The 27795-nt window shown below is 42.3% G+C and overlaps 1 protein-coding gene and 1 long non-coding RNA gene across 2 annotated transcripts; both read right to left on the bottom strand.

Moving 5' to 3' along the window:
• Nucleotides 1-27631, bottom strand: LOC148106478 (Golgi apparatus protein 1-like). Its single transcript, XM_087843577.1, has 24 exons — nucleotides 27543-27631; nucleotides 27280-27368; nucleotides 26658-26875; nucleotides 26226-26347; nucleotides 25417-25518; nucleotides 20868-21021; nucleotides 17991-18128; nucleotides 15565-15619; nucleotides 13629-13807; nucleotides 10752-10889; nucleotides 10420-10506; nucleotides 10242-10304; nucleotides 6773-6886; nucleotides 6427-6515; nucleotides 6190-6307; nucleotides 4458-4550; nucleotides 4205-4342; nucleotides 3557-3680; nucleotides 3332-3474; nucleotides 3059-3160; nucleotides 2864-2971; nucleotides 2597-2717; nucleotides 2034-2140; nucleotides 1-1816 (listed from the first exon to the last, which is right to left on the bottom strand). Exons 1-24 carry the CDS (start codon nucleotides 27629-27631, stop codon nucleotides 1649-1651), a joined length of 2859 nt encoding a protein of 952 aa, XP_087699703.1. The 3' UTR covers nucleotides 1-1648.
• Nucleotides 7827-9379, bottom strand: LOC148106479 (uncharacterized). The gene is made up of 3 exons (XR_015719418.1): nucleotides 8762-9379; nucleotides 8418-8598; nucleotides 7827-8044 (listed from the first exon to the last, which is right to left on the bottom strand). It is a non-coding gene; the product is annotated as an uncharacterized LOC148106479 (long non-coding RNA).
• Nucleotides 27632-27795: the final 164 nt, after the last annotated feature.

Here is a 27795-nt window from a genome sequence, read left to right as displayed (position 1 = left end):
TTTTTTTTTTAAAGATTACATTTTATTTATATAGTGCCAAATCACAAAAACGGTCACCTCGAGGATCTTTATATTATTGTAGGTTACCTTACAATATAGAGTAAAACCCCAACAATCAGGCAACTCCTTATGAGCAAGCACTTGGCGACAGTGGGAAGGAAAAACTCCCTAAACTTAGTGGCTGTAAAATGTAAAAGAGTGTCACGCAGACCAGACAGAAATCAACCACCTTCAAGACGTAAATGTTGCGTCTTGAAAAGTGTTGGTTTCAATGGTTACGTACAACTTTTACTTTAAAGATAAATGGGTTCCGTTTCCTGTTTGTGTTACACTTTTCCAAGTTTCACTACCACTTTGTGGTTAGCTATCAAGAGTTTGCAGACATGTTGGCAAACACTCTGGGCAATCGCAGCATTCTGCTAGTGACCGCAACACAAAGTAAGCTTTTGGGCCAGGACCTCATTGTGACTGCCAGTAACCTATAGAAACCATTCACCAGAAAGTCTTTGACTGGTGTTGAAGCCTATGACAAAGGCCTTAGTTACCCGCTCATTTCCTCAAGAGGTTTTGCTTTTTGCCTTGCTACTATGGTTTAACAAAAGTACCATCTTATGGTGCAAATGAGTATTGCATGAAAGGTACAGTCCAGTCCTAGTTCAGCTCTAGTTGACATCTCTAAGTCATAGCAGTTCTTTCTTCACATTCTTCTCAACATTTTAGTTAACTTTGGAAGGTTTTAAACCTTTTACAATTAGTACTTTTAAAGCTCCATCATACACAGCTGTACTTCTCTGCATGTCTCACTGTAGACTACAAAATCTGTATTTAGCTGGATTTCCAGGAAAAAAACATAAAAGATCAATCAAACTCAAAAGAAACTAAAACATCATCAGACAATAAATAAGGCATAATGTTAAAAAACACACAAACAGAAGTGCAATGAAGTTAGCATTTAAATTAAGTTTTAAAACCATGTGCGCAGGACAATCCAGTCAATGACAATATTGAGAGCAGCTGGACCTTCATTTCCAGTCAGTAACAAGCAAGATGGATCTGAACTGGTCCAGATGAAGGAAGAGAGGATGGGACTTTGTGACTGATGAGAAAATGTTTCAAAGCAACAGGAACTTGTCAGAATTCAACCACAAAGTTGAACAACTCAGGCTGCTGCAGTCACTTCCAAAGAAACGGTTTCCTGTTGCGCTGCATGCTCCAGTCGCCATTAAATATCGCAAAAATAAAAGCGTCAGGACTGAACCGGGGGGGAGGGGGGGAGAGCAATTCTAGCCCCAGAAGCAACAGCCCTCAGTCACATCAAGAACAGCGCTTAGTTAGAAACTCAAACAAGATCCTCAGCAAAAGCAGATTTGTGGTTTTTTTTTTAAAAAAAAACAAAACAAACATGATTGAGGAAAAACACTTGAATCAGACAGCCGGTGCTATCGCAGAGTTTGGAGATGTCCAAAGGGAGATTTTAGGATTCATCGAGGGGGTAACGGGGTCCAGAGCTGGGCACTGGTGTTGGCACTGTGCAGGCTGGCTGGTTACAGATCGGGCATCTGAGAGAGGAGGAGGAGGAAGAGGAGGAGGAAGGTAGGGAAAGGTTTAAGGACTCAGTTCTTTCGGAAGCATCGGGGCGCTCTGTCTTCTATTGGTCCTTCAGTTCTCTCGTCACTTGCTTGGTGATTCGACCACACAGCAGCCCCACCAGGAACAGGACGCACACACTCAGTGCGATCATGAACAGGATGTAGTTCTTGGAGGGTGATGTCATCACCTGCACGGCCAGGTCTGAGAAACCTTCTGCTGGTGCCACCTATAGGACAGAGGGAGGGGGCTAGCGTCAGCGTTTGCCTGGATAGAGTGAAGTATCTTTACACTAATAGAATGATTAGTGCACAAATGTTTTGAGGTAACTCACAGAAACTACATTACGCAACCTAACAACTCTTCCTCTGATGCTACCTGTGTGTTGGCATCAGGGTGGAAGCTCTAGTCCCAATTGTCACTGTAATCCAACTCTTGATGTTTACCTTTGCAGCATAGCTCCACATGTCGATGCGGTCTTGAAGCCTCTTCTTACACTCAGGCTGAAGGCGAACTCTCTTGTCCTGTAACGCCTCCATCAGACACGACATCTCTGCATGGAGAGGGACAGAAAAATCTAGTTTTGGTGACCAAACACTAAAAAGAATCTCAGTGAAAGACATTCAAACCCCTCAGCCTCCTAGTAGAAGCACCTATGGTACCAATTTGAAAATCCTAGGTGACCTCCGTCTTAAGTTAACGCATTCACAAGATTTTCAAAAAACCTTGACCTCTGAGGTCAATCTTAAAGTTGAGGTTACTGAGATATAAACTTGTTCCCTTAAGGTATCAATTTGAAAAACCTATGTTGCCTGATTCTTGAGTTTTTGTTGGCATGGCGACAATGATACCCCATGAGCCTTTCAGGCTGAGGAAAAGATGGACAAGCAAACTTTATTAGTAAACAGTCATTGATTGGGAAGCGGACTCTGATTAGAATACTTTCTTGGCTCCATCTAACCAGCCTGACAGTTTTGCACAAGAAGAAAGATTGTGTGAAAGCACCCACGTCGTCCTCTGCCCGGCGTGATGGCGGCACAGTGGTGTTTCAGGTCCAGAGCACAGGCTGTGTGGAGGACCGGGTCCACAAAGATGTCTGCCTTACTCTCCTTTAGCATGTTCAGGACTTCCTGCAAACACAAACAAATAAGGGATATGTGAGTTTTTACATTAAGATTCAGTGAGCCTTTTTTTGTTGCGGTGAAACCCAAACAAACACACCAACAGAAATATGCTAATAATCAAGTTCATCTTATGTTGTACTGTGGACATGTACCTTTTTACAGGCTTCCTGTCTGATTTTAAGCAGGTTGACTTTCAGACACTCCTCCACCTGACCAGTCTGCTCCTGGGCAGCCGCCTCCTCTGCGCACAATCTGGAGATCTGCAGAGGGAGAAAAAAAAGGAGGAGAGAATTGTTCATTTGTTTGTCTTTGTGTGTGTGTGTGTGTGTGTGTGTGTAAGCACGTACTTCTTCTGAGCAGTGCATCTGCAGCTGTCGGTCCAGTCTGTAGTCGAGCGCAGACTCCTGGAGAATCACTCTGATCTGGTCTTCGCAGTCTGAAGACAATCTCTAAAACAAACCCCGGTCAGAAAACACACAATTTAACAACAATCAATCACCTTGTTATAGATTTTCGTCTTTCACAACACTGTTGAAAGGCATACACTACAACTTACAGCAAAAACAATGTCTGCCTGTATCTTTGAAACAAACACGACCTTAGTAGAGTTGTGCTCTAACCTGGTCAGCATATTTGAGTTTGAGGCAGGCGATGACCTGACCCTCCAGTTCACCGTCCTCGCTCGCTTTGTTCAGGATGGACTGGCAGAACTTTGGGATGTCGGCTCGACATGCCTTCCTCAGCACTGGGTTCAGACGGTAGTCTGAAGGGGGAGGAAGAGAAGGATGAGGACAGAGGACGCTACGGTCTTTTTTATGGGACTCTGTGTGGTTCTGTGTGAATACCTGTGTTCTGTGTGATCTGCCTCTTGGTGATCATCTGTTTACACTTGGGATCCATCAGCTCACTGTTCTTATTCTGCTTTAGACACTGGAGCACATTCCTGGCATCCGCTTCTGTACAGAAGCGCTGCAGGAGAGAGTAATGGTGTTTGTACAGATAATGAGATCTAGGAACACGCTGACAATTACTCCAAAAAGACCATAAAGCCATAGTTTAGTCACACTGTGTTAAACAGTTAATGTGAGGCTGTAAAACTGTACATATGAAAGTAAATATGCAGAAAAAGTAACTGAAAGGTAAACGTGTGCAAAATCACAGGAAGTCCAGAACGTGGGTCATCTGTGAAGAGGAATTAAGTCCATTTACTCATTTCAGGTTGTAAAACATATAGCTGCTTTTTGGTTTACAATTTATATAAAGAATATGTGCCAAGATTATAAAATGTAAACCACTGCTAAAATTAAATCAGTAGAAGTTTCCTATCAAACTATTTCAGCAGGTTTTGCAGCACAAAGGTATAGATGAGAAAAAACTTTAATAAAAGAGTGAGGTTTCACAACTCTCAGTCAAAAACACAGCACCACAATGACAGAATTCAGTCCCAGTGCTTTTCCCCACGATCTCCTCTCCCTTTTTCCTGCCTCCTTCACCTTGATCATCTGTTTGCAGACTCTCATGAGCTGGTAGTCGAGCTCAGGGTCGCTCATCTCCACCTCCTGCAGTCTGAAGATCCGCTGGTGGCAGCGCTGGCTGAGCTGCTTCTTCTGCTCCTTCAGACACTCAATCATCTGAGTAGGAGCAGAGGGCCAGGACGAGTGAAGACGAGAACGATAAAGAGTGGAGGCAAACAGCAGAAAAGAACAATACAATGCTTCTATTCTTACACAACACTGCATTCCCTACCTGAGCGTTACCAAATGCTACGTTGGGACACAGACGACTGATGTCTGACTTGCAGGGCTCGTACAACTCTGGTTCCAACCGAATATCCTCGGACTGAATGAGAGGGAAAAAAAGGAAACTTTAGTGTTTTTCTTAGAAAATTTTTTACAAAACCGATTTTTGACAAAAGTAAGCCAAAGTAGAACCTGGTTTTACAGATTAAATGTCCCGTGGTGCTTTTCTGTATCACAGTTCACACAGTAGTGTGTTATTGTCTAGTTTTATAAATCCTAAAAAAGCTTATGCTTGAGGAAACACTAACTTTAATACTGGTCTATAAACTGTAGGACTTAAACATTACTTGGTGGTTCTATAGTGTCGTACTTTACACATTCCCTTAATGAGGAAAAGATCCCTAGTCCGATTCAAGAAGGAGACATGTCCCTTTTGGGTTGTGTCATAAAGGACATCTAGTGTTTAAACCATCTGCCAAATCAATAGGAGCAGATCTACCCACTGAACAGCCGGAAGTAGCTGTTTCTTATCGTGAGATACTGATAAGAAAAGTTCTTTCTTATAGTGACATTCCCGATCAGTGTTGACCAGGAAAGATCAAATTTGCAAGATTTCTTTCATATTACAGTAAAACTCCAGTCACCAGTGCTGCACTATGAACATAGTAAAAAAATGGATTTATCCTCCTTGTGAAAAGTGAAGTTAATGCAGATGGGCCTCGGGTAACTCCCATGGCTACAAAAAGACTTCCAGTTGTAAAGAAGGATTTCTCTATGACCTCAGTAAACACTACCCAGCTTATAGGTTTATAAGCTCAGCTCCTGGTTTCTAGCCATATTGAATAAAACATTAAGTTAGTGAATTGTGGAGGCTGTAAAACTGTAAAAAGAGTCCGATACGAGTCAGTGAAGTTCACATCTATTTATCTGGAAGGTTGCATGTCTAACCTGTTGCTAATAAGTAACTGCGGCAATCCCGGCAATAAATGTGCACGTTTATGCATGTTTTTGTATGTTAGAGCCCTACTTCAGGTCAGGAAATTCGGCTTGCGGTAAGGAAGAGGAGGCTTGCGGTCATGTTACCTCTATGCCACACTAGCACCTACAAGTTCTCTTCTCCTCTGCCTTTGGTGTAAAACGTATGCGGCTGGTCTCTAGACACATACATAAAACATCTATTCAAGATGATGGAGCGCCCACCTGCCACTGCATTACGTTTTAGTTCATAAGAATGCATCTGTTTGTTGGAACATGTCAATGCAATAACTATATTTGTTAGCGCAACACTATTTTTTTCTATTAAGCTACTTGTGTGTTTCATATATGTTTCAACGTTAGCTAATAGGTGTCACCACTGTTTTGACAATAAGGAAGCTTTTGACTTTTTCCCACACTGCAGGTTTATTGACCCATCCATCAAAAATATGTGAAACTGTCTGTACATTTTTACACTTTCATGTTGGCAACAGTGTGAGGAGCAAGTTTACAGTCATTAGCTAATTAACCAAATTTAAAGATAATCTCGGCTGAAGACACTTCTATGTTGGCTTCACTTTTTATACCTGGATGCTATGTCCATTTTTATATACAGTCTAAAATTAAGTTTAAAGTGCTGAGATCAAATGACATAAGCAAAACATTGTGTTGTCATGGATACGTTAAAGGTTAGGTAACACTGTGGCTGTCAGACTGTCTGAAAGAAGTCTGAGTGTGTGCGTGTGTGCGTATGTGTGTGGTACCATCTCCAGCTCCTCTACCCGCAGCTGTTTACGACATTTCAGAGACACCCTCTGCTCCCTGGCCTCCTGCAGCGTGTCATTCCTCACTGTGGTGCTGAGGCAGATGACAACATCCACTCTGCAGGGTCACACAGAGAGTCACTTATGTCCAATTAAATCAGTTAAAATGTTAAACTCAAGCTCAACCTCAAGGAGATTTTGCACTATTCTCATTGGTTAGCAGTCATAGAGTCTCACTTTTTCTTGATGTTTGGACACAAGCGCAGAACATCCTCCTTGCAGGCCATTTTGAACTTATAGGAAAACCGGAAATCCTTCATTTGAATCTGAGAGAGAAGCACAGGGATACTATGGTGATAGTATTATCCTTTTTTCGTTTTTACTATTATTTGCATTTATTTCATTCTTGTTGTCACTATTGTGTAACTCAAAAACAATATTCAAATATTAAAGCTTCTCTGAGTCTATCAGCTCTTTGAAGATAAAATTCAAAATCAAAGACAAGAACAACAAGAAAAAGAAACCTGTATCACAGAGTGCAGAGAGAAACAGAGACGGAAAACAGAATTTCATGATCACTCACCAGCTGGAAGTGTGTAACCCCAACTGCACATTTGTCATTCATCTCCTTCTGGTGTTTATTCTGAACCAAACACTCCATCAGATCACCTGTGTCGATCTGGTTATCAGCTACATCCTGCACACACAAATAACAATGCAAACATCCAAAATGTTTCTATTTACGAGACATTCAGGGACAACAACGCACAACACCACCACAGTGTCGTTGTTCAGTGGAATAAATGAAAATACTCTGGCTATACTCCGGAAAATAAATACACTGCTCAAAAAATGTTCCTTCTTACACAAAAGAACAGATACTGATCCTGTTGATGGGTTAAGGACCTCCTACAGTCTTGTCCAGCTCTCTAAAGTAATTGTCTCTCTTCTGGATTAACAACCCTCTGAGCTATTAAACTAACCAGATCAATATTCTAGAGTTTTCACTGACTTGATGCTATAGTCTAAATAAAAAGTGTTCCTTTGATTATTTTAACGTGTATATTCTTGAGGAGCCACACTGAATAACATTTATTTTAGTGCAAGCAACAGAAAAGAATGCATTACCCAGATAGCAAGGAAACATTGAAACAACGTGGAGTCAATATCAGGCGACGTCATTGAACCAACGTTGAAGTGTGACGTTGACCTAACGTCACTCTTGCACCCTTTTTTAATGTTGAAACAACGTCAGGTTTTGATGTTGAATCAATGTTGAAACCTGACATTGAAACAATGTCAGATTCTGATATTGAAACACTGTTGAGCTATGGTGTTGATTTTCCACCTCTTTCGCACAGTTGCTTTTTATTAAAACAACAGTTAAATCATGACTGGAAATCTACCTTTCTTTATAAGTATTTTAACCAATACTAAACTACTGCATGTTTCCATCAATACTTAAACCACCTAAACACATAATTGTACTTATTCCTCAAATTGGACACCCTTTATAAAAAACAACAACAACAAATGTCTCACAATGTATCATGTCAATATTAATATCCTAAAATAAGAAAGCATTGCATGTGATGTAACAGAGAAAAAAAATAAACAAAAAAAGGTCAATAGGCATGTTTCGTTTGCTAAATACTTTATTAAAAGACAGTTTCCTATTTACATTTATATGTTTCACAGAAGTTTGTAATTTTTTACTCTGGGATGGGGATGCATGATGTGCGTCCTGCACCACCCATACCCATACGATCTGGGGCGTATCGGAGCCATTTCTGCACTGCTTGTGCAAAGACAAACTCGGACATAGAGTTTGCCCCTAACTGCTGCGTCAGGCCATCTAGAAAAAAAATACACACACACAAACAAAAAAAGTGAATTAGAGCACATGAATAAGCTCTTGTTAACTGTCTTCAGCGGGGAGAAAGTATGTAAACTCCTAGGCTGATAAACATGAAAGTCACCAGGCGTAAATCTCCAGACTGCCGCATTTGATTCCCAAAGAGCTATGAGCGGAAAAAGTGATAAGTCTTAGCATGGTGTGCCGTGTAGCCTTTAAAACAAAATAAACATGGGGTCCTCGGGCTGTACAACTACAACCCGAGGACTAAACAAGCCAAAGACCAAAGACTCCATCTCCAGATTAACCGGACATGAAAGTCTTGTTATTAAGAAAGACAAAGTAATATAGCAAAAAAAACTGTAAAACTTACCACCATATATGCATTTGCAGAGCACTGTATCTTTAAATGCCATTTTTTGCTTTGTCTGGTCCTTGGTTTTTTTCCCTGCCCAGTTGAGTACCGAGGCCAGCTCATTTGTAATGGCATAAGCCATTACACGGCGGACTCGCACCTCCAGTGTGGTCCCTCCAATCAAGGCAAAGCGTCTCACCTATAGACACATTTTAAGAGATGGAATTAGCGTGTCTCATGTCTTAAATGTGTATGCAAGTGCTTGTGTGTTTAATCAACAGGCCGTTGTTATGTATTTAAATCACATCTGACAGCTATTACACTTTATAGTTACAAAGTGTACATAACCTTTATATACTTACCATTGCCTTATTTGCCTCTTATGATTGAAGAGCTGCCTCTGCATTGTTTAGCTCCTCAATGTTGTGCAAGGACAAATCCAGAGGCAGAACCCCAGCATCTACCGATTCATTGCAGCAGGGATGGCGGATGGCTCTGACCTCCTCACGGAGTTCGTTAACAGCTGTCGTCAGGTCTGACAGCATAGCTAATATCTTTTGTGAGGTCGCATCTGTTTAAAAAAAACAATTCCAGAAAGATTAATGGCTTAAGCAGTGAGAGGCGAAAAACTAATAAATAAATAATAAAACGCAGTTTACGTGTGGACAAAAGGTGCAAACGCAAGGTAGGTGAGCGTGCAACGTAAAGTTAGGTGAGCGTGCAACGTAAAGTTAGGTGAGCGTGCAACGTAAAGTTTGAATTGAGTGCGAATCGAAGCGGGTGCTCTCCAATCATTAAAAGTAACAAAGTCATTGAACACATTTATACAGTTACCTTTACGTTTATCAATCATATATCACAGATTTACAATTTTTTGTAGTACTATGCTAAAAAGCAACTACAGAGCGAAAGTCTGGGTCAAGCGCCGAGGCGACGGCAAGAACAAAGGAACCCTCGAAGCGAAGCTAGCTAGCTAGCTTTGTAAGGGAATATAACGGAAAAGTATGAAACGAAAATGTTTTCTTTGTTGACTTTGTTCGCAGTGCAATTTATTTGTTGCCGGATTGTAAGATGAAAGTAGACACAATTTCGGGCTCCCACATTTTGTCCGAAACTTTACATTAACAAGTTTGTTTGTTTTTTACTGTTATTCAAATGCAACCGTGGAAATAACGAACAGAACAAAAGTCATTCATTCTTACCTTATATTAATCGTGGTGCAGGCCAGTGCAATGCATGAACTGATGCCTTCTCCGGTCAATTCCGCTGAGAGTAAATCTAATGTCCCGCTCTACTGTACAAGACAATGGTTACCTGAAGGGATGTACCACTGTGAGAGGGGGGGCTATGGAATAGTCCAAGTGGTAGCAGCTTTAATTTCCCGCGAAACCATAAATCAATGGTTTTTCAACGTGATTGTTGTCACCTTGTCAACTATAAATAGATCAACAATCAACGATGACAGAACAACAGTGAATCAATGTTATTTCAATGTCAGTGTCAGGTTTCATCAGTATTTCAATGTTGTTTCAACATTGGTTTTGTGTTGACATTTCAAGCATGACGATTCTGATGGTTCAGATGGAAAATCAACATCTGTTCAATGTCTCCTTGCTATCTGGGTAGTGTTGACCAACCCATGTGAGACCAAAAGCACTGTGAGCAACTGAAACATATCTTTACGTACCCTGCAGATCTTTAGCATTTGAGGTTTGAAGACAAAATGTTTTAAAGTCTCTTTGACACAATGCCCACTCTACATAACTTCACAAACGGGCATGCAACAGGTTACCGCCACCACTTTTCCCTCACGTGTCCTAAGGTAAAGTCAAATATGCTCACGTGGCAGTGTCCCTGAATGACGGGCTCACAGGCTCTGATGAGGAGAGCGTCGATCTGGATGTCCTGAACAACGAAACAGACAGCAACGGGTCATAAATGTGAAGGTGAGACAAGAATCGCTTGTGTCAACACTGTTTCTCTAACAGCTCCTGCCTGCTTTCGGTTTAACTTTGCTAACCTCTGACTCCAGCTCTGTCAGGTTGCCCACGACGTCCTTGCAGCCGGAAACTAAGTCCTCCAAATGATCCTGCAGACACTCCAGCTCCTGGACAGGGGCACACATTCAGCAGCAAGAACAAAGGTAAGCATTTCAACCATTACTGTGCGGCAGCCCCTAATGTGTGAACCTCTGCATCTATAGGCCGGTTTACATGTGAACTAGACTAGTCCCAGTATTTTCCAGCCACAGGATTTATGACACTGTGTGCACATCAAAGGCCACAGGCTGGCAGAATGGCGTCAGAGAACTCTAACAGATATAAGCAGCAGTAACGGCCGCTGTGTGCTCACCTGTCCAGCATCTGTCTTCTCGCTGCACCACTTGCCGAGGTCGGTCATGCAGCGTTTCTGCAGCTCTGGGTCCAGCTTCACATCCAGCGCCCTCTGGTGGAGAATCCTCTGAACTTCCACCTTACAGTCCCGAGATAACTGCAAACAAACACATACATCACTGGTCACAAGGTTGTAACACACACCCATTCACAGTTTTCTTCCGTGAGGATCCATGATGGCGTGTGGATCTGTATTAAGTAGTTCAGTAAGTGCCAGGTTCTGATATATAATGAACATTATTGTCACAATCATTTGCCTTTTTTCCCCAACAGAGCTGCACAGACCCTGCTGGCAGAGAACACCCTTTACAGGGTTTTATGTTTGTCGTTGTAGCTGGTTTGTTATTTGTTTGCTTACATTCTCAGTCTGCTCAGTTAGTCTCTCTCTGGTTGGGGCCTTACCTGGACTTCCAGTTTTTATCATTATCATGTTATTTTGGATGGAGGAAATGGATAGCGAGTTAATTAAATTGAATTAAATGTAGATTAAATGGGTTTCAAAGGGGTATAAATTGTAAGCTATATGTAGCTCACTAGATTAAAAGGGGGTATTATGCATGATTCATAGTAAAACATAAAAACATGGTTATCTTACACTGGGTGTTGATGTAGCCTCTCAGTTCATCGTCTACCTGATGCCTCTCACAAACAGAAGATTTAAACAGCGGTTGGTTGCTCTGAGATCATACAGAGCTGGCAGTGTGCAAAAGTCCTGAGCCACCCCTCATTTCTTTGTATTTTGCATCCAAAGTGAGTTTCTTCTACTTTTTTAAAAAATGGTCTGGAGCAACAGTTCTCCAGCCTTTCAGAAGATCTTCGTTTGACTTCTGCTGCTTTTCCCCTCCTTTTTCATCCAGTTTTTGTACAGTCTGTTTTCAGAGGACTGTTTTTACTCCTAACTCCAGGGATGATGCAGTGTTCTGTCTATACAAAACAGACAACTTAGCAAGGGGCCAATTTGAAATTGTCTCGGAATGGTGTGAAACGTGTCCCTCAAAAAGCTGAGGAAACTAGTGGCAGACCTAAAAAACTATCTACAACAGACAAACAATATAAGTAAGTCATGTCCTTAAACAAGGGGAAAAAAACAGCAAAGCACCTGAGAGAACTGTCCACAAAGACTAGACTGACTGACTGAAGACGGTGGCCATGAATTTCCATTTATGTTTATAATACTTTACTGGACCAGTTTCCCATTAACTGTGTGAAGAAATAAGGGCTGCTCGAGGCTTTTGCATAGTGCTCTATAGTACCAGTCTGAACCCTGAGCTTGGGATTGTTTGTACTGATCTAAATTTTTGGGGAACTTTGGAACTATACAACACAAAATAAGGAAAACCATATGACCTGCACTAAAGTACTGTGTTGCAGCGCTACCTGGTGACCAAGAGATTAAAGCCCAGACTTGCTATACCAGCTAGGAAGCCAAAAAAAAATCCTCTCTGTCATCTTGTAAATCCTTATTTTCAATAATCTGTCATTTTCAGGAAATTTGATGAAAAAGCTAAAAAAACCCAAAACTGTTACATCCCGTGAGGCTGTGGGAGTGTGTGGGTGTGGTGTTGTCCTCTCCCTCTCCTCCTCCTTTTTTCTTGACCCTCCCCCTTGTCTCTCTCTGCCCCTGCCGTCTCCCTCAGGAAGCAGCTGCTGCTCGTCTGCCCTCGTTTATCACCAATTACCTTCCAGAGGTGATATAAGCTGGAAGAGAGCAGCGCGCTGGGTGAGAGAGGCTTCTGGTGGATTTCCTCCGTGTGGTTCTGCACTAGGTGTTGGACAGGGCCCGTTGTGTGTGTTTGACCAGCCCACTGTGCGTGGCTTCTTGTGAGTAGCTCTCAACTGAGCAGTTGAAAAATCTATAAAAACCTGAATTCTCCTGGTTACTCATGTACTGATTTACAATAACACAGCCTGCATTGATTGAGGTCACCATCCCCATTCACCGCAGACACTGAATGTACCACGACGCATTATTTAAATCTCGAGTGGTTTTTTTTATCTCTGTGGAACGTTTCATGCTGCCTACAGTAAAACTCTATCACGAAGCAGAACTTATCTCCATTTGTAGAAAAAACACATCATGCATGGCAGCATTTTCAAGACAGTGCTTTCAACCATGAGCCAATCTGGATGCACTGCTTTTAAAACACGAGGGAAGTTAAATCATCACAACATCGACTCAATATGAAGCATGATTTGAAGCATTTTCTTTCACGCCAAGTTACTTTTCAACTGCTGTTTTTTCATTATTTTTTTAAACTGATTAATTTTCATGACAAATATTGATCTTTAGTGTTTATCTGTTTAGTGGCACCACTTGTTTTCCTGCAGCTGCTCAACAGTTTCAAGTTTTAATCCAAGCGTGTTTAGCTTGCCGAATGACTGTGCATTTACACACATAGTAAAGGCTTTTTTTGTGTGGATGTGTGAAACAGCTAAAATGTCCCACCTTTCTGAAATGGCGCTCACACTGAAGGTTTGTGACACATGCATACACCATGATTACTGAGACCATATAATTATATTAAATCAAGTTTGACATTAGACTGACTCTGATCATGCCCCGAGTTGTTGTAGCGCCACCATGGGGTTAAGTTTGATTCAGCCTTGCTCCAACCATCACCATTACAATCATCATCGAGTTAACTCCTCACCAGGATCAGCACGAGCTGATTTAGGTAAAATCAGAGTTCTTACCTGCTTTTCCGATTTCACCTGTTAAATTTAAAAAACAGAGTTATGCCTGCTGCTATGACCAAATATAACCCTAAACCAACCAAAATATTATACCTAAACAGCTTAGTGTGATCTAAAGTGTTTGCTTCTGCTGTCAACGTACCCGTCTTCCCTGCTCCTCTGTGCGGTAGGCATGGCGATAGAGGCAGGAAAAGACAGCACCCGGTGGCATCACCTCGTTGGTCTCGTTCCAGCCGTGTGTGTGGCAGAGGCGGGCGGCGTCAGCCTGACATTTCTTATAAAGGATGGGGTCCAGTCTGGAAGACAAAGACTTAATAGACACTAAAACACACCCACAAAACAGACCTCCTTCCAGTCCTGTTTCCTGCTGATTCAAGTCATTCTATTGTACAGTTTCAACTGTTTTTTTGTTTTTTTTTTTCATGTTACCCATCACTACTCTCAAAATCATCAGCCTACCAAATTTTCTGATACACTACATGGTAAAAGTTACTGGGCCACCTGCGCATTATACCTACAGGAGCTGCTCGGGCATAAAATCCCACACCACAAAGCTCCCAGCACTCCGTTTTTGCGCTGATGTTAATGCCAGAGGAGGTTTGCAATCCTACAGTTTTTTCAGTTGGCGGTTTTTACCCACTGTGCACCTTAGCACTCTTTACCTTACAATATAAAGCAACTTGAGGTGAAGACGGCTGTAATTTGGTGCTATATAAATTAAACTGAATTGAATTGAACTGGAACTGAATTGATAGGAAACAAATGCCACAAGTTGACTTGCTGCCATAGTGCACTTCACCAGAGAACCATGTTTGAAGTCAGTGAGCTGTAGAACGACGCACTCTGCCACAAATGTATGTAAAGGCAGACTACATGGCTAGGTCCTTGATTTTATGGACCTGTGGCAATGGGACTAAAATCACATGAATTCAAAGGTTAAGAGGTGTGGCCCAATACTTTTGTCCATAAGGTGTATATAAATGGACAAAGTTTTATCCTTTCTGCTATAACAGTGCTACACAAACTGTATCATCAACCCTGTTGCATTTTGCGATGTGAAAACTCTTGAACTTCTGAAAATTCCTCTTGGGATTGTATAGGAATTTCTTTTACCTAGGTATTTAATCGCATTATGTTATTGTATTAACATGTCTGACACTCATACTTGAGACAAATGGTAGGGGGTGTAGCAAAGATGTTGGGGAAACAGGAACTCCAGAGGACCAGTCTTTTGTCTCTTGAGGACTCTGGGAAGTAGCAAGGGAGTGTGAACCTTAAGGTGTGAAACAGCTGTGTACTGCCTTTGTTCCTGGAGAAGGTATTTAACTGAGAGCTATGCTAGGCTCAGGAGAACTCTGCTGACCGTCTGTCCCGCGGCCATGGAGGGCTCCACAAGCTTGTTTGTCTGTTCTTTGTGTGCATGAATTTAAGAATGTTAGCTACCGCTCACCGCTCATCTGCAGGCTTTATTTAAGTGGAAAACTTCCACAACAAAATGGCGCTGTGAGCAGGGTGGTCCGTGTGGTCGCTGAACAACGGTTCCGTGGACGGGCTGATCACCCCTGAGGGAAAAGGTACCTTTGTCCTACCAGCTGTGTGGGAAACGTTGATGTGTGTGTAAAAACAGTGAAAAATGGGTTACAAAATGTTGAAAATGGGGAACAAAAACAAGGAGAAAAAAAAAAAAAAGAGAGAGGAGTGTAGAAATGTGTGTAACAGTTGTTTCCAACTAGAGGGAGAAGGTGGTACTGCAGGCCACCAGCTCCCCTAGGGTGGACACACACGAAATTTTTTTTTTAGCAGAATTGTTGATAAAAATAAGCAAAATAGGAAGAGGGTTTGGTGTTTTTCAACGTAAAACAACTACAATCTCTCTGGGTTTTTAAGAAAGGGGAGTTCAGAACCAGAGAGGGGAGATGTGTTGTTTTAAGCAATGAGAAGAATGATCAAAATGTCTCAGTGTGTCACTTGCAGGTGAAGAGCAGACCCGGATCAATTTTCCACGTGCAGCAGTCGGAAGAAATTATAGGTTAACACCATTAGAAACACTCAAGCCAAGTTTGGCTGAATTGTTTTACAGCTTAACTTCCATGTGTTTGTCACCCTGAGAACACAAGCTCCAAGAATCTCGCCCTGAAGACAAGAAATGCAGTTTCTTGTTTCTGATGTGTGAGGGAGGTCTTATCATGACACACATCTGGGTACATGGGGAAAACAAAACTCATTATCTAATAGAATATTGCTGTTGTGTGAGGTGTGTGACTGGTGGATGAAAGTTTTGGAGATTTACTGATGCATTTTCTTTTGGTACCACTTTAAACCTGCCAATTAGTTGTTTTGATCTATCATTCTAACAGAGTATGCTTAGACAACTTCTAAAACTAGGCCTTCATATTTTTTGATTTTTAACAGTGCACTGAGATTTTGTTTGGCAATTTTCTCTTTTTCAAGCAGGCCTGCACGATTGGATCTGAAAGCGCTATACTACATTTTTGCTTGAAAATTATCGCAAACTGAGCTTCTCCACTTTACAATGGGCTCTGGAGAAAGTCACTTATTTGGGACGCAATCAGATAATGAGTCCCTGCCTAAAAGGATTTCGCGAGGTAATCCATTCTAAAATTCTTTTTTGTTCTTTTTGAAATGTCGTCATATTGCTGGCAGTAGAAACTTAATGCGACACAAGAGGTTCTGCTATCAGCAATAAACACGGGGATTGACTGGACTGACAAAAACTTGACTGACTTGACACCAATATGCAAGATTGCACCTCCACCCAGAGAGACAAAAGGGTGGATGTATATATGTATGTTTCTTTTTACAGGAGCAGAAAGGTGACAGCAACGGGTTGCATGGGCTTTTGAGCCGTGCTGACTTAACCTTTTAATTGCCACTTTCTGTGTCTTTGTGAATTTACCAGCGGTGTGTTATTCATGACCTTGTATTGTTTACAGTGCAGAGGTCACTGTGGGAAAGTGTGCATACAGACGCGCTGCGCTAACATCTATATCACTTTTTCCACAGCAGAGGGCTAATCATATGATCTAATCACATGATTTACAGCAGGACACACCACTGGCTAATGTTTTTTCTTACAACAGGGCCTGAAGTGAAGCTACTTCAGGGGAGAAGCCCTGAGAATTTTTAAGAGACAGTGCACAACTTTATTGTGTATGTCTAATTGCGATAAGCTAACATAGGGCAAAAGAGGGTTTTTTCCGGGGAAGTTTTCATTTTTAAATTGCAGGAACCGTGACATGAGGGATATGGAAGGATTGACTGAGGCGCAGATGCAAACTATGACTAGGAGAGAACGCTTCAAGAGGACCACTGAGAAGCAGGGACCATCTGCAGGACAGCAGACAAACGACAGTTGGCTTCCAAAGGATTGTCATGAGGAGATTTTGAACAGCAAAATCTTAAAAATAAAATGAAAGAGTTTCGTCGTTGACGCTGAGGAAGACAACTAAGGTGTACGACGTGCTCTGCCTTAAATCTACAGCTGCGTTGGAACAGAAATCGATGGATGGAGAGAGCGTGCCAAGCTCCAAAAGTGACAGCGCAAGGAAGATCAGCGTTGGAATTATGACTCTGTAAATGGCACAGACCCCAGGAGCCATGACTGTGACAGAGAATGGACCACCTAATGCTGTTTCACTTTGCCATGCAAAGTACTTTGACACTCTGGAGAAGACCTTTCCTCTGTATCATTGTTGTTTCCATTTGCATGTGAGAGCTTAGATTGTGGGGAAGATTAAAGATGAACAAAGGGTGGTGGGAGAACAGTGAAGTGAGGACACACAGTGTGAAACTCCTTTAAGTGTACAATAATGTTGATGTGATATACAGAATATCAGGAAAGAAATTCTGGTTTTAATGTGATTCTTGATTTTAGAATCAAAGGGTGGGATTGTATAGGAATTTCTTTTACCTAGGTATTTAATCGCATTATGTTATTGTATTAACATGTCTGACACTCATACTTGAGACAAATGGTAGGGGGTGTAGCAAAGATGTTGGGGAAACAGGAACTCCAGAGGACCAGTCTTTTGTCTCTTGAGGACTCTGGGAAGTAGCAAGGGAGTGTGAACCTTAAGGTGTGAAACAGCTGTGTACTGCCTTTGTTCCTGGAGAAGGTATTTAACTGAGAGCTATGCTAGGCTCAGGAGAACTCTGCTGACCGTCTGTCCCGCGGCCATGGAGGGCTCCACAAGCTTGTTTGTCTGTTCTTTGTGTGCATGAATTTAAGAATGTTAGCTACCGCTCACCGCTCATCTGCAGGCTTTATTTAAGTGGAAAACTTCCACAACAGTATTCATGCCAAATGTCCAAGATAAGACAGGATACATCTATAGGCCAGTTTACATGTGAACTAGACTAGTCCCAGTATTTTCCAGCCACAGGATTTATGACACTGTGTGCACATCAAAGGCCACAGGCTGGCAGAATGGCGTCAGAGAACTCTAACAGATATAAGCAGCAGTAACGGCCGCTGTGTGCTCACCTGTCCAGCATCTGTCTTCTCGCTGCACCACTTGCCGAGGTCGGTCATGCAGCGTTTCTGCAGCTCTGGGTCCAGCTTCACATCCAGCGCCCTCTGGTGGAGAATCCTCTGAACTTCCACCTTACAGTCCCGAGATAACTGCAAACAAACACATACATCACTGGTCACAAGGTTGTAACACACACCCATTCACAGTTTTCTTCCGTGAGGATCCATGATGGCGTGTGGATCTGTATTAAGTAGTTCAGTAAGTGCCAGGTTCTGATATATAATGAACATTATTGTCACAATCATTTGCCTTTTTTCCCCAACAGAGCTGCACAGACCCTGCTGGCAGAGAACACCCTTTACAGGGTTTTATGTTTGTCGTTGTAGCTGGTTTGTTATTTGTTTGCTTACATTCTCAGTCTGCTCAGTTAGTCTCTCTCTGGTTGGGGCCTTACCTGGACTTCCAGTTTTTATCATTATCATGTTATTTTGGATGGAGGAAATGGATAGCGAGTTAATTAAATTGAATTAAATGTAGATTAAATGGGTTTCAAAGGGGTATAAATTGTAAGCTATATGTAGCTCACTAGATTAAAAGGGGGTATTATGCATGATTCATAGTAAAACATAAAAACATGGTTATCTTACACTGGGTGTTGATGTAGCCTCTCAGTTCATCGTCTACCTGATGCCTCTCACAAACAGAAGATTTAAACAGCGGTTGGTTGCTCTGAGATCATACAGAGCTGGCAGTGTGCAAAAGTCCTGAGCCACCCCTCATTTCTTTGTATTTTGCATCCAAAGTGAGTTTCTTCTACTTTTTTAAAAAATGGTCTGGAGCAACAGTTCTCCAGCCTTTCAGAAGATCTTCGTTTGACTTCTGCTGCTTTTCCCCTCCTTTTTCATCCAGTTTTTGTACAGTCTGTTTTCAGAGGACTGTTTTTACTCCTAACTCCAGGGATGATGCAGTGTTCTGTCTATACAAAACAGACAACTTAGCAAGGGGCCAATTTGAAATTGTCTCGGAATGGTGTGAAACGTGTCCCTCAAAAAGCTGAGGAAACTAGTGGCAGACCTAAAAAACTATCTACAACAGACAAACAATATAAGTAAGTCATGTCCTTAAACAAGGGGAAAAAAACAGCAAAGCACCTGAGAGAACTGTCCACAAAGACTAGACTGACTGACTGAAGACGGTGGCCATGAATTTCCATTTATGTTTATAATACTTTACTGGACCAGTTTCCCATTAACTGTGTGAAGAAATAAGGGCTGCTCGAGGCTTTTGCATAGTGCTCTATAGTACCAGTCTGAACCCTGAGCTTGGGATTGTTTGTACTGATCTAAATTTTTGGGGAACTTTGGAACTATACAACACAAAATAAGGAAAACCATATGACCTGCACTAAAGTACTGTGTTGCAGCGCTACCTGGTGACCAAGAGATTAAAGCCCAGACTTGCTATACCAGCTAGGAAGCCAAAAAAAAATCCTCTCTGTCATCTTGTAAATCCTTATTTTCAATAATCTGTCATTTTCAGGAAATTTGATGAAAAAGCTAAAAAAACCCAAAACTGTTACATCCCGTGAGGCTGTGGGAGTGTGTGGGTGTGGTGTTGTCCTCTCCCTCTCCTCCTCCTTTTTTCTTGACCCTCCCCCTTGTCTCTCTCTGCCCCTGCCGTCTCCCTCAGGAAGCAGCTGCTGCTCGTCTGCCCTCGTTTATCACCAATTACCTTCCAGAGGTGATATAAGCTGGAAGAGAGCAGCGCGCTGGGTGAGAGAGGCTTCTGGTGGATTTCCTCCGTGTGGTTCTGCACTAGGTGTTGGACAGGGCCCGTTGTGTGTGTTTGACCAGCCCACTGTGCGTGGCTTCTTGTGAGTAGCTCTCAACTGAGCAGTTGAAAAATCTATAAAAACCTGAATTCTCCTGGTTACTCATGTACTGATTTACAATAACACAGCCTGCATTGATTGAGGTCACCATCCCCATTCACCGCAGACACTGAATGTACCACGACGCATTATTTAAATCTCGAGTGGTTTTTTTTATCTCTGTGGAACGTTTCATGCTGCCTACAGTAAAACTCTATCACGAAGCAGAACTTATCTCCATTTGTAGAAAAAACACATCATGCATGGCAGCATTTTCAAGACAGTGCTTTCAACCATGAGCCAATCTGGATGCACTGCTTTTAAAACACGAGGGAAGTTAAATCATCACAACATCGACTCAATATGAAGCATGATTTGAAGCATTTTCTTTCACGCCAAGTTACTTTTCAACTGCTGTTTTTTCATTATTTTTTTAAACTGATTAATTTTCATGACAAATATTGATCTTTAGTGTTTATCTGTTTAGTGGCACCACTTGTTTTCCTGCAGCTGCTCAACAGTTTCAAGTTTTAATCCAAGCGTGTTTAGCTTGCCGAATGACTGTGCATTTACACACATAGTAAAGGCTTTTTTTGTGTGGATGTGTGAAACAGCTAAAATGTCCCACCTTTCTGAAATGGCGCTCACACTGAAGGTTTGTGACACATGCATACACCATGATTACTGAGACCATATAATTATATTAAATCAAGTTTGACATTAGACTGACTCTGATCATGCCCCGAGTTGTTGTAGCGCCACCATGGGGTTAAGTTTGATTCAGCCTTGCTCCAACCATCACCATTACAATCATCATCGAGTTAACTCCTCACCAGGATCAGCACGAGCTGATTTAGGTAAAATCAGAGTTCTTACCTGCTTTTCCGATTTCACCTGTTAAATTTAAAAAACAGAGTTATGCCTGCTGCTATGACCAAATATAACCCTAAACCAACCAAAATATTATACCTAAACAGCTTAGTGTGATCTAAAGTGTTTGCTTCTGCTGTCAACGTACCCGTCTTCCCTGCTCCTCTGTGCGGTAGGCATGGCGATAGAGGCAGGAAAAGACAGCACCCGGTGGCATCACCTCGTTGGTCTCGTTCCAGCCGTGTGTGTGGCAGAGGCGGGCGGCGTCAGCCTGACATTTCTTATAAAGGATGGGGTCCAGTCTGGAAGACAAAGACTTAATAGACACTAAAACACACCCACAAAACAGACCTCCTTCCAGTCCTGTTTCCTGCTGATTCAAGTCATTCTATTGTACAGTTTCAACTGTTTTTTTGTTTTTTTTTTTCATGTTACCCATCACTACTCTCAAAATCATCAGCCTACCAAATTTTCTGATACACTACATGGTAAAAGTTACTGGGCCACCTGCGCATTATACCTACAGGAGCTGCTCGGGCATAAAATCCCACACCACAAAGCTCCCAGCACTCCGTTTTTGCGCTGATGTTAATGCCAGAGGAGGTTTGCAATCCTACAGTTTTTTCAGTTGGCGGTTTTTACCCACTGTGCACCTTAGCACTCTTTACCTTACAATATAAAGCAACTTGAGGTGAAGACGGCTGTAATTTGGTGCTATATAAATTAAACTGAATTGAATTGAACTGGAACTGAATTGATGGGAAACAAATGCCACAAGTTGACTTGCTGCCATAGTGCACTTCACCAGAGAACCATGTTTGAAGTCAGTGAGCTGTAGAACGACGCACTCTGCCACAAATGTATGTAAAGGCAGACTACATGGCTAGGTCCTTGATTTTATGGACCTGTGGCAATGGGACTAAAATCACATGAATTCAAAGGTTAAGAGGTGTGGCCCAATACTTTTGTCCATAAGGTGTATATAAATGGACAAAGTTTTATCCTTTCTGCTATAACAGTGCTACACAAACTGTATCATCAACCCTGTTGCATTTTGCGATGTGAAAACTCTTGAACTTCTGAAAATTCCTCTTGGGATTGTATAGGAATTTCTTTTACCTAGGTATTTAATCGCATTATGTTATTGTATTAACATGTCTGACACTCATACTTGAGACAAATGGTAGGGGGTGTAGCAAAGATGTTGGGGAAACAGGAACTCCAGAGGACCAGTCTTTTGTCTCTTGAGGACTCTGGGAAGTAGCAAGGGAGTGTGAACCTTAAGGTGTGAAACAGCTGTGTACTGCCTTTGTTCCTGGAGAAGGTATTTAACTGAGAGCTATGCTAGGCTCAGGAGAACTCTGCTGACCGTCTGTCCCGCGGCCATGGAGGGCTCCACAAGCTTGTTTGTCTGTTCTTTGTGTGCATGAATTTAAGAATGTTAGCTACCGCTCACCGCTCATCTGCAGGCTTTATTTAAGTGGAAAACTTCCACAACAAAATGGCGCTGTGAGCAGGGTGGTCCGTGTGGTCGCTGAACAACGGTTCCGTGGACGGGCTGATCACCCCTGAGGGAAAAGGTACCTTTGTCCTACCAGCTGTGTGGGAAACGTTGATGTGTGTGTAAAAACAGTGAAAAATGGGTTACAAAATGTTGAAAATGGGGAACAAAAACAAGGAGAAAAAAAAAAAAAAGAGAGAGGAGTGTAGAAATGTGTGTAACAGTTGTTTCCAACTAGAGGGAGAAGGTGGTACTGCAGGCCACCAGCTCCCCTAGGGTGGACACACACGAAATTTTTTTTTTAGCAGAATTGTTGATAAAAATAAGCAAAATAGGAAGAGGGTTTGGTGTTTTTCAACGTAAAACAACTACAATCTCTCTGGGTTTTTAAGAAAGGGGAGTTCAGAACCAGAGAGGGGAGATGTGTTGTTTTAAGCAATGAGAAGAATGATCAAAATGTCTCAGTGTGTCACTTGCAGGTGAAGAGCAGACCCGGATCAATTTTCCACGTGCAGCAGTCGGAAGAAATTATAGGTTAACACCATTAGAAACACTCAAGCCAAGTTTGGCTGAATTGTTTTACAGCTTAACTTCCATGTGTTTGTCACCCTGAGAACACAAGCTCCAAGAATCTCGCCCTGAAGACAAGAAATGCAGTTTCTTGTTTCTGATGTGTGAGGGAGGTCTTATCATGACACACATCTGGGTACATGGGGAAAACAAAACTCATTATCTAATAGAATATTGCTGTTGTGTGAGGTGTGTGACTGGTGGATGAAAGTTTTGGAGATTTACTGATGCATTTTCTTTTGGTACCACTTTAAACCTGCCAATTAGTTGTTTTGATCTATCATTCTAACAGAGTATGCTTAGACAACTTCTAAAACTAGGCCTTCATATTTTTTGATTTTTAACAGTGCACTGAGATTTTGTTTGGCAATTTTCTCTTTTTCAAGCAGGCCTGCACGATTGGATCTGAAAGCGCTATACTACATTTTTGCTTGAAAATTATCGCAAACTGAGCTTCTCCACTTTACAATGGGCTCTGGAGAAAGTCACTTATTTGGGACGCAATCAGATAATGAGTCCCTGCCTAAAAGGATTTCGCGAGGTAATCCATTCTAAAATTCTTTTTTGTTCTTTTTGAAATGTCGTCATATTGCTGGCAGTAGAAACTTAATGCGACACAAGAGGTTCTGCTATCAGCAATAAACACGGGGATTGACTGGACTGACAAAAACTTGACTGACTTGACACCAATATGCAAGATTGCACCTCCACCCAGAGAGACAAAAGGGTGGATGTATATATGTATGTTTCTTTTTACAGGAGCAGAAAGGTGACAGCAACGGGTTGCATGGGCTTTTGAGCCGTGCTGACTTAACCTTTTAATTGCCACTTTCTGTGTCTTTGTGAATTTACCAGCGGTGTGTTATTCATGACCTTGTATTGTTTACAGTGCAGAGGTCACTGTGGGAAAGTGTGCATACAGACGCGCTGCGCTAACATCTATATCACTTTTTCCACAGCAGAGGGCTAATCATATGATCTAATCACATGATTTACAGCAGGACACACCACTGGCTAATGTTTTTTCTTACAACAGGGCCTGAAGTGAAGCTACTTCAGGGGAGAAGCCCTGAGAATTTTTAAGAGACAGTGCACAACTTTATTGTGTATGTCTAATTGCGATAAGCTAACATAGGGCAAAAGAGGGTTTTTTCCGGGGAAGTTTTCATTTTTAAATTGCAGGAACCGTGACATGAGGGATATGGAAGGATTGACTGAGGCGCAGATGCAAACTATGACTAGGAGAGAACGCTTCAAGAGGACCACTGAGAAGCAGGGACCATCTGCAGGACAGCAGACAAACGACAGTTGGCTTCCAAAGGATTGTCATGAGGAGATTTTGAACAGCAAAATCTTAAAAATAAAATGAAAGAGTTTCGTCGTTGACGCTGAGGAAGACAACTAAGGTGTACGACGTGCTCTGCCTTAAATCTACAGCTGCGTTGGAACAGAAATCGATGGATGGAGAGAGCGTGCCAAGCTCCAAAAGTGACAGCGCAAGGAAGATCAGCGTTGGAATTATGACTCTGTAAATGGCACAGACCCCAGGAGCCATGACTGTGACAGAGAATGGACCACCTAATGCTGTTTCACTTTGCCATGCAAAGTACTTTGACACTCTGGAGAAGACCTTTCCTCTGTATCATTGTTGTTTCCGTTTGCATGTGAGAGCTTAGATTGTGGGGAAGATTAAAGATGAACAAAGGGTGGTGGGAGAACAGTGAAGTGAGGACACACAGTGTGAAACTCCTTTAAGTGTACAATAATGTTGATGTGATATACAGAATATCAGGAAAGAAATTCTGGTTTTAATGTGATTCTTGATTTTAGAATCAAAGGGTGGGATTGTATAGGAATTTCTTTTACCTAGGTATTTAATCGCATTATGTTATTGTATTAACATGTCTGACACTCATACTTGAGACAAATGGTAGGGGGTGTAGCAAAGATGTTGGGGAAACAGGAACTCCAGAGGACCAGTCTTTTGTCTCTTGAGGACTCTGGGAAGTAGCAAGGGAGTGTGAACCTTAAGGTGTGAAACAGCTGTGTACTGCCTTTGTTCCTGGAGAAGGTATTTAACTGAGAGCTATGCTAGGCTCAGGAGAACTCTGCTGACCGTCTGTCCCGCGGCCATGGAGGGCTCCACAAGCTTGTTTGTCTGTTCTTTGTGTGCATGAATTTAAGAATGTTAGCTACCGCTCACCGCTCATCTGCAGGCTTTATTTAAGTGGAAAACTTCCACAACAGTATTCATGCCAAATGTCCAAGATAAGACAGGATACAACACACAATGCTGAGATTAAAATGAACAAACCTCTTCTGTTTTCTTCAGACCACCTGGAACTAAATCTCATGACTAAATTAATTACCTTCACAAAGTCCTAATACCCTTATACAGGATGTGGGGAATGAAATGTAGTGGCAGGGGACGTACTAATAGCATTGGCTCCCTCATGATCATTTCTACCAGGCCACGACGTCTTTTGCGTGCTGATGAAAAAAAGAGGCTAACTATCTAGCTGGACTTAATATAAACCAGGAAAACAAGCTTAAACACCAGAGAAAGTTCTACAGCTGAACAATGCCAATTTGTCGCATTCCCATCAGCATCAGCGGGCACACTCACTTCCAGTCTCTGGATATAAAATACTGAAGCTCTAACAGGCGGTGTTCACAGTCCTCCACCATCTTCTCTGTGTACAGATGCTCCATCAGGCATGACAGGATCCTGCACACCGACACACACAGACATACCAGCACATGAATTGGTGTTTACCAGGGAATCCGAAGAATGAAAAAAGGCAGATTTTGAAAGTAGGCATCCTTCTCCTGCAGGTCTCTCCTGCTGTTTTAAGCCCCCTGTTTTAACCGTTAACAATTACATGTGATGCCTATGGGATAAACATATGCTGTTTTTTTGTTTTTATCAAACCCCAATCTGCCAGGTTAAAGTCCTACGTTTGAGCTATCGCCGCACTGTATCTTACCTGCGACATGGATATTTTCAATCTTTCATGCTACAGTTTCTAAAGCCGAAAAGCAGAAGCCAGAGAAGGTGCAGTTGAGTCTAAGCTCCCTCTAGACTACTTGAATTACAATATGCTGAATGGTAATTACGTAATTTTCAACACAGTGCGGCTCCCCTTAACTTTAAGCACATACGCGATTAAATTGTGGTCATGGTAATTAAGACTATTAATTTTAGCACTTGTGTCTGTTTTGGTTCCTTTTTTAATATTCTTATGATAAAAAAAGCAGCGTGTCACTGTTGTACTCGGTCACGATAACAGCAGCAGTGAAAATATGAATGCTTATGTACTTATGTAAGTCTTAATAAAAACTAAATTTAAAAAGTATCATCTGATTATCATTTAAAATTCCGATTAAGCTTAACCTGAAAGCAGTTGCATGTGTGCACGTGTGTAACCAACTCACATTGGGTCTCCATTGCGGATGTGTTTGCAGGCAGTCTGGATAACGGACTCGCAGGCCTCGTTGAGAGCCCGGTCGATCCGATAGTCGCCTCCTGGATCAGCAGACTGGATCAGAGTCTGAAGCTGCAGTGAGGAAAAAGAATATTCAGGAAATTAATTTAATGGCAAAAAGCTGGATTTTATTTATTTGTCATTATTTTATTGACAACCTATCAACCCCCAGTGACTGCAAATCTGATCAAACAAAATTCTGCCCGACATGACATGACAACTCAGAGGACCGGTCACAGTGTCTGCTGTTTGTGAAGTATTTAGCCAATACAACATCTGAATGTTCTTCACTGACAACAACATTTTTAATAGCTAAATTTGCAGTTTTATTTCATGATGACTGATTGAATGAAGGACTGATTATTTCATGCAATGGTCCTACAGCGTTCTGGCAGACGCTGTCCATGGCATTGCTCCGGTCACCGCGACCGATTCTCATCAGACAGTGCAGTGTGCGGCCTTTGCGGTGCAGGCCGGAGCACTGGGCCTCGATCTCCGTCCGGCAGTGAAGCACGATCTCCGGACTGAGAGAGAAATCCTCCATCAGCATCCGCCGGTAGTCCAGCATCTCCCCCTGGCATTCTCCGCTGACCGGATGCCCTGCGTAGCACAAGAACCAGCTATTACTAACACGATTAACAATGAATGCACATGAAATGTAGATAACTTCACACCCTATTCATTATGTTTGCAATTATATTTATAAAAAAAGAAATACTCTTTACTTAAAGCTGTATTCATTTACTTTTTGGCTACTTTGGGATTTCAAGGTCTCATTTAACAATATATTCCAAATAAATTCTATATAGAGAGTTTAAGTCCACCACATAAGGGTTAAGTCCAATCTTTACTCTAAGTTATATTTTGGTCTTCTCCTTTGTTCACCATCTTCTAGCTTTGTCAATCTAGTGTTAGATACAGGAGATTGATATTAAGAAGACTTTTGCAACCCTGAATTAATGACCAGTTTTTCTCTAAACACCCCCACCACCACCACCACTCACCACGGTGAACAGCAGCTTCGAGGCACAGGAGCAGGTATGACAGTCGGGCTTCACGGGCACGCGGCAGGCTGGTGTCCACGCTTTCCGAGCTTCACAACCCGCCCGTCCTCAGACCCGCTGATCCGCCGGCGAAGGATGCACCTGCAGCCGCAGCCGCTGGGGCCTCACAGCCTCGAAGGGCGACCGGTTGGAAGCTGTCGGAGGAGGAGGCCTGCCGGGAGGACCTGACCCGCCTCTGTCCCAAGCACACCTGGACCAACAACCTGGCAGTGCTGGAGTGTCTGCAGGACCGCAAAGAGGTAGGCGCCCTCCCCACGGTAAACTGTTCGGGTTCAGGTGAGGTGATGGGCATCTGCTGGGTGTGTCGCCCCAGTGGGTTTAGTCACCCCGGTTGTCAGCATGGCTGTGATGCAGAGGTAAACATCTGCACCTCCATCCGTGTGACGCTCCGGGCAGCCGTTTAAACACACTTTTTCTTTTAGGACGTCAAAAATCCACGATTTACCCGACATCCAC

Source organism: Neolamprologus brichardi, chromosome 1, assembly GCF_056152115.1.
Source record: "Neolamprologus brichardi isolate AB-2024 chromosome 1, ASM5615211v1, whole genome shotgun sequence".
Classification (NCBI taxonomy): domain Eukaryota; kingdom Metazoa; phylum Chordata; class Actinopteri; order Cichliformes; family Cichlidae; genus Neolamprologus; species Neolamprologus brichardi.
The sequence above is the reverse complement of the archived record's forward strand: the minus strand, read 5'-3'. Positions and strand labels throughout refer to the sequence as shown.

Excerpts from the sequence above, each read along its gene's own strand:
- LOC148106478 (XM_087843577.1), bottom strand. The coding sequence starts at position 27,631 with ATGCCCATCACCTCACCTGAACCCGAACAGTTTACCGTGGGGAGGGCG. Across the intron at positions 6,887-10,241 it reads TCATTCAGGGACACTGCCAC|GATGTAGCTGATAACCAGAT; the intron begins GTGAGCATATTT and ends TTGTGTGTGCAG. Across the intron at positions 2,972-3,058 it reads AGATGCACTGCTCAGAAGAA|ATCTCCAGATTGTGCGCAGA; the intron begins GTACGTGCTTAC and ends CTCCCTCTGCAG.